The sequence below is a fragment of the Rhinichthys klamathensis genome, unplaced genomic scaffold, assembly GCF_029890125.1.
Source record: "Rhinichthys klamathensis goyatoka isolate OS25496 unplaced genomic scaffold, OSU_Roscu_1.1 h1tg000011l_1, whole genome shotgun sequence".
In the NCBI taxonomy this organism is placed as follows: domain Eukaryota; kingdom Metazoa; phylum Chordata; class Actinopteri; order Cypriniformes; family Leuciscidae; genus Rhinichthys; species Rhinichthys klamathensis.
Window position 1 is genome coordinate 9901632 of NW_026606564.1, and position 7246 is coordinate 9908877.

At 39.1% G+C, this 7246-nt stretch overlaps 1 protein-coding gene across 1 annotated transcript; it reads right to left on the reverse strand.

Annotated features, from left to right (window-relative positions):
• Positions 1 to 613: 613 nt before the first annotated feature.
• LOC130099465 (zinc finger protein 239-like) lies at positions 614 to 1395 on the reverse strand. Its single transcript, XM_056265174.1, has one exon. The coding sequence runs from the start codon at positions 1305 to 1307 to the stop codon at positions 672 to 674; it is 636 nt and encodes a 211-aa protein (XP_056121149.1). The 5' UTR covers positions 1308 to 1395; the 3' UTR covers positions 614 to 671.
• Positions 1396 to 7246: the final 5851 nt, after the last annotated feature.

Sequence of the window (7246 nt, forward strand, 5' to 3'; positions counted from 1 at the left end):
GGAAAAACTCGTCTCTTTCTGCCCATTTACAAATGTCAATGCAAAAATGTTCACAAAATATAAATGAAGAATTAAAATGACTGATCAATCACATTACTACCACAACCGCCAGAGCGCAACTTTACACGTCCACCAACCACAACGCCATCTTGGCCCCCTTCTCCTCCAGTTTTCACTTTAGGCTTGCTCGACTTCATGCAGCTCTGCGCAGACCGATCGGCGGCTGACTTGAAGCAGTGCATGCCGGTTAGAAATTTTGTCCGACTTGATACAGCGCCGACGCTACGTGACGTATGCCATCTAAGTACCACGAGAGCGAATCGAGAGTAGCCGGAGAACTCAGCCAGCGCAGCTTCTCAAGAGCGACTGCAGGAGCTTTGATTACGACACAGAGTTGTTCCACGATTGGCCGGATTCACCGCATGACAACGATCACGTGCGTTTCGTGTTTATTCGGTTTATTCTCACATCTTTAGTTCCCACTAAAGCTCACAAATCAGTTTTTTTTATAACAGTAAACACTCTTTTCATGTAGACGCGGTGTTATATTGTGTCTTGTTTATCAAAATAAAACTGATTAAACACTGATTCAAGATTAAACACTGATTGAAGACAGTAAATTCCCACTTTTATATAAAACACCCCGTTCCAAATAATAATAATAAATTGCTTTATAATTGTACTGACATTCCATTTAATTTTGGACAATGCTTCTTTTTGTGAATCCGTGCAACTTTGGAATGACCGAATCTCTTGCCACATTGATGGCATTGATACGGCTTCTCTCCAGTGTGAATTCTCTCATGTCCTTGAAGGGCTCCTAACTGCTTGAAACTCTTTTCACAGTATGAACACTTGTAAGGTTTTTCTCCAGTGTGAATTCTCTCATGTCCTTGAAGGGCTCCTAACTGCTTGAAACTCTTTTCACAGTATGAACACTTGTAAGGTTTTTCTCCAGTGTGGATCCTTCGGTGCACTTTCAACTGAGTGGCTGTAGTAAAAGCTTTACCACAATCAGAGCACAAATACTCTTTCAGACCAGTGTGTATTTTCTGATGCTCTTTAAATTGTCCCAGCCATGAAAACGTCTTTCCACAAACAGAACACAAGTAAGGCTTCTCTTTTGTGTGAACTTTCATGTGGCCCTTTAAATCTGATTCCTTAAAAAAATTCTTATCGCACTGATCACAAACAAATGGCTTTTCTCCAGAGTGAATGAGTTTATGAACTCTGAGACTATTTGACCATTTGAAACTCTTTCCACACTGATCACATGTAAATGGCTTCTCTTCAGTGTGAATTTGCATGTGAATTTTAAGGCATTTATAGCTCTTTCCACATTGAGGGCAGGTAAAAGATGTTTTGGCTTCTGCTCTTTGAGGTAGTTCTTGTCCTTTTTTTTCTCCAGTTCTGACATCTTGACGATCCTGAATCTGATGTTTATTCTCCATTTCATTGAATTCTTCACATTCCTCTTGCACTAACACTAGAACTCCCAAGGCGGTCATTTTGACCGTTTTTGAATTTTACAGTGTAATAACTTTGTTAAAATAAAATCCATGTGGCTGTATGACTCTGACTTTTCCTAAATATGTGTATATTTTATTCTGACACTGTTATTTTATTAAAATCACAAAACACAAAACAGTTCTGAGTATTTCTACCTAGAATGGCCATGGCGGTCATTTTGACCGCACGCATTATAGATATCATAAGTCCGCTACATTTCCCGCCACTGTAACGAATGTCCCCGTTGCATAGCAACGATTTGTCTTTTTTTGTTTACGCTATTCCAACGCTATGAATATTATACATTTACGCTATAAATATTATACATTTTAGCTAACAAAATGTCATCAAAAAGAACAATGACAGCCACAGAGGTTTTAGCCATGCTTAGAATGCTTGACGATGAGGAGTCTGATGGAGGAGCAGGTAACGTTACGGATAGGGACAGCGATGTCTCTTGGTCCCTAGACAGTTCATCCAGCGCTGAGAGTGATTCAGATAATGAATTCATTCCCCGTCGAAAAAAGAGCCGGCTGGACATCTCCGATCCTGGAACTGACCTTGTTCCATCGGATAATATTCCAGGTATGTTTCTCTTCTTCTCTAGCTATATTTTTATACTTTGCGAGGCAGACTAGCTCAATAATAGTTGTAACGTAACTTCAAAGTAAAGTTAACCATCTCTAACTATCTAATGTAGGCTATAACTTTACCGATCAGATCGGTTATCATATTAACTTATTTAACACCCACCGCTGTTACCGACGCAAACACGCAACTTTCCTGATGACCGATCCATTCATTCAGATTTTTACGTCAGGCACACACCTCCACCGGCACACACACCTTTTCATTTTTATTATTCTATTGCTATTATTAGTAGCCTATAATACTATATTGTCAGGCTATTAGAAATCATAAGGACTAATTATCAAGATTATGATTTCATGAACTAAAAAAGTAATTAGTCTGTTCTTTTTTCTTTTCTTTTTTTGGCAATAGTGCAAAATCCTGATCCTTCAAATGTGCCTTCTGTGCCAAGACAACACAGTCCGCCACGAGATGAGGAGCCTGGCCCAATAAACCCCCTTTCAGCCGAAAGGCGTGAAACGGCGAAAGACGGCACAGTGTGGACCTATGTAGAGTTGGGTGAAGACAGAGGAAGGCGACAATGCCAAAATGTAATAACTGAAGCAGCAGGCCCCACAGCGCACGCCAAGCGCAATATTGAAGATGCCCTTACAGCCTTTTTGTGTTTGGTGGATGATGGCATGCTGAAACACATCAGGGACTGCACCGTGGCTGAGGCCCATCGAGTCAAGGAGGACAACCTATGGGACATGACAATCGAAGAGCTAAAAGCCTTCATTAGTTTAATTTACATTCGTGGCGCGCAAGGTGGAAAAGGGATGGATTTGGCGACCTTTTGGTCAGCCGAGTGGGGCTGCGCTTTTTTCAAGGAGACCATGTCCCGAAACAGGTTTCAGGAAATAATGCGATTCCTTCGTTTCGACAAAAGGGAAACCCGACGCACACGCTTGCGAGACAACAAGTTTGCCCTTATGAGTGATGTTTGGGATAAATTTGTCCAAAACTGCATCGCCTGCTACAAGCCTGGTGCCGACATCACTGTGGATGAGCAGCTATTCCCTACAAAATCAAGGTGCAGTTTCATACAGTATATTGCAAACAAACCGGACAAATTCGGAATCAAATTCTGGCTTGCTGCGGATGTCGACACCAAATATATGGTAAACGGTGCGCCTTATCTGGGCAAAGACGAGACGAGGAGGCCAGGTCAACGACTTGCAGACAGTGTGGTGCTGAAAATGGTCGACCCATACCTGGGGAAGGGAAGAAATGTGACCACCGACAATTTTTTTACTTCTTTTGAATTGGCAAAGGCACTTCAGGCCAAGAAAACCAGCTTGGTTGGCACGGTAAACAAGAGCAGACGAGAGCTCCCCCCGTGCGTAAAGGCGCAAAAGCCGCTGTTCAGCACAGAGGTGCTGAAAAGTGGCGATGCAACACTGACCGTGTATCAGGGCAAAAAAAAAAAGAATGTCTGCATCCTCAGCACTGTCCACACAGCTGTTGGCATCACAAGTGGCCAGAAAAGAAAGCCAGAGACGGTAACATACTACAACAAGACCAAGGTAGGAGTAGACGTTCTAGATCAAATGGCTAGAAAATATTCAGTAAAAGCACCCTCCCGTAGATGGCCAGTAGCTGTGTTCTATAACATCCTCGACCTGGCTGCAATCAACGCACACATATTGTACAATAAGTGCACAAATGAGCATGTTTCGCGGAGGGACTTCATCACGCGACTGGCGAGCGAACTTCGTTCCGACCACATGGGATCAAAAACCTCACAACTTGTGGTGCGTGAGCCAGGACCCGGGCAGGAGCAGCAGCAGATGGAGAGAAGGCGGCAGTGCCAAGTAAGGAGGAACTGCAAACAAAATAAAACCAAGGAGACATGTGCCAAATGTCGTAAAGTGGTGTGTGGGAGCTGCACACGAAAGGCGGTGTTTACCTGTGTGGACTGTGCGTAAGCGTCAGTGAATGATACGGGGTGTTTGTGCCGTTCAAATGAGCTTTGAGGAAAACTTGTCAACCTGATTTTGTTCGTTAATTTTTTTTTTTTTTTTTTTTTTTTGTTTACTGAAACTAATCGTTCTAAATCAGTTCATTTTTTTGTCTAGCTAATGTTCATGTTTTTTCTTAACCTGTTTTTGTGTATTGTGCTGCGTACTGTCCATGAAAGTTTTTACGGTGTAATGAAATGTATGTAGTGTTTTTGTTATTGTATATATGTTATAAGTATTTGTTTCATAAGATTTGTTTTTATTGTACAAAGAAAATAAGAAAATATTTATCAATTAGGCTGGAAAATAAATGTTCACATTCATTTGAATTTAAATGTTGTGTCCTGATCTTTATTATTACCTATCTTAACATTGTAAATCCATTTATTTTTAGATTTTGTATTGATTATTGAACTTATTTAGAAACAGGGCTGTACTAAACGGCATGAAGCTTTGACGTTTCCTAACTTTTTGCATGTCTATTCACGTGGTAAGTGCGGGGAAAATTTTTTTTTTTGACGCAAAACTTTCCTCAGAGGCAGCACCTGTCGGGCCAATGTTTGTTTTAAGCGGTTTTAATGGTGATGACGTCATAACATGACGACAGGAATTAAATGTTTCATCGGAAAACTTAAAAAGAAGGTTCAAATGTAGTTGTGGCATGACGAAAATGACGTTCAGTACGGCAATATGAACGTCAAAGTATGAGCGGTCAGAATGACCGCTATGGTCGTTCTAGTAGTTATAGAATTCCGGTAGTTCTAGTGTTAAATCTAAAAATGAAAATAAAATGCATTTAGATGTGATTTTCAAATATCACTTCTATTTGTTCTTGGCTTATTAACTATTATTTTTAATGCTTTAACAATGCCTTTAACTTTCACAACACCCGTGATCCTAAGATTCTGTTAATCTGACAGAAAATTAGTTACATTAATGTTTTTCAACAGACATTAATAAAGAATAAAGAATGGACACCAACCTCCTTGTTCCTCAGTGTCTTCATCTTTCTCTGCATGCTTCTCCATCTTTACAACAGCTTTCAGGTGTTACACCTTCTGCCAGACTGAATTCCAAGTTTGATAAATTGCAGTGGGAATGGCTTGAGTAATTGCTATGAGGTATGGAGGACCTGAAAAAAAAAGCGATTACAATATACATTACTTCATACAATTAATTCCACTTCATTTTTATTCAGTGATATATAGACGTCACAATAGGTAAAAAAAAAAAAGCGTATCGCAACTTCTATTTCATGCCAGCTTAAAGCAATATCACACAACTAAGTGTGCTGTTTTTTTCCTGAATATCAGCACAATTGAAAATGTGATATTGATTTTATACAACAGTTCAATAATCAAAATGGTAATATTGTGTTACATTTTAGATGTTTTTTGCTCTATTTCACAAATGAAAATAGTTTCAAAAAGATGCAACAGAACTGGGAAAAAGAACCAAACAAGTCCTATGCACTTTATCTCCATAATGGCATGATGAATCTGATCCTCTGTAACGATGAGGTAGAAACGAAGCAGAGAGAGAATCCACATGCAAGCACTACTTTAATAAAACAAACAGGTAATCCAGGGCAAACAATAGAACACGGAACTCAGGACAGGAACATAGAATAGGAAAAAGCTACAAGCAACAAGCTACAAGCAAACAACAACTGAAGCACAGAGGTTTAAATACACAGGCAAACAAGATAACAAGGGGGCCGGGCTAATTAGAAACACCTGGAGAGACTAATAAACAAGAAAAACTACAAAGGACTACAAAACATGGCACAGAACAGGAAATAACAAAAGTCCACACAAGACAAGGAGAACACAAGACAGGAATCGTGACATCCTCAAGCAAAACATACTGGATGAAATATTTGAATGCTTCTGATCCACAATCTGAATTCTGACTTGTGATACAACCTGAAACATATTACATAACAATTGAACTCTGTTTGCATCATTGAACAATTATCCTGTTATCACTGTAAAGCTGCTTTGAAACAACCTGTATTGTAAAAAGCACTAAAAAAATTAAGGTGACTTGACAGACAGTGGTTTTTCATTCCTAAAGGAGATTTAATTAGCACTTTTGAACAAATCAATGATTCAAGGCATCAATTACACGTACACTGACAAAGGGGTAGTTTACCGCTGGCAAAATGGGCTTTCAACCTGACTGCCTATGCGGTAGAATAGCGAAAAAAAAATTATCGGTGCTACCTGTTTAGAGAAAACAGAGAAAAAGAGTAAACGTTTAGCGGGAGTGAGTTCACGGGTATGGGCCACGCCACAACCATGAATGTTGGAGAATTACTTATTAAAGAAAGTTAGGAATGAATAGGTCCCGAACCTCTGTTAACTCGCTAACTCCAGCGTGTTGTAGGCAGTGGCTAAAGGCTGCAAAGAATTTTAAATATGGAGAAAACACTGCAACAGAAAATCTGAACAAGAGGTAAAAACTGAAAGAAACTGGCATTCTTTCTATAAATTTGAAAGAAGAGGAACAGGGAGCACCTTCTGCCCAGCTGTCCAAAGCTAAATGCCGTTGATTGCAGGTAAGAAGGCTGTTGCCATAGTGTTCCATTTTACCACTGAAAAAAATTATTCTGTGAAAAATGATAAAACAAATGTAATTTCTACATGAAAAATGTAGTTCAGGCAAGAATAAAAAAAATTTAAAGTAAATCCTATTCAAGCTTGTGGAAATTAAAGCATAAATCTCAACGATATAAATTAAGTAAAACATACTCAACTTTTCTAATACTGGTGTTCCCATCATGCACTTGGGCATGAATAATTAATAAGGTTAATTTTTCAATGTTTTCCATCTGTATTTACACCGTTCTATAATTGCTTTGGTTGTTAGGTTTGGTAACTTGCCATTTTGTGACATTTGGATTTATTTTCTACTCAAAATGGCACATTCATACTCAAAAAGGATCTATCCGATGCTACCGTCATTGTGTATTGTGTACCAAGTATTGAGGTCTTTGTGTTCGGGTGCCATCTTACTTTTATTACAGTATGTAGATGCAGTATGGAATCTCTACAATATCTATTGTATTATTTACTTACTTAACTTACTTTATTTTATTTATAAAGCACTTTACAACTGCAGACCTAAGTGCTGTAAAATCATCA

Coding starts and splice junctions, on each gene's coding strand:
- LOC130099465 (XM_056265174.1), bottom strand. CDS start 1,307: ATGCAAATTCACACTGAAGAGAAGCCATTTACATGTGATCAGTGTGGA.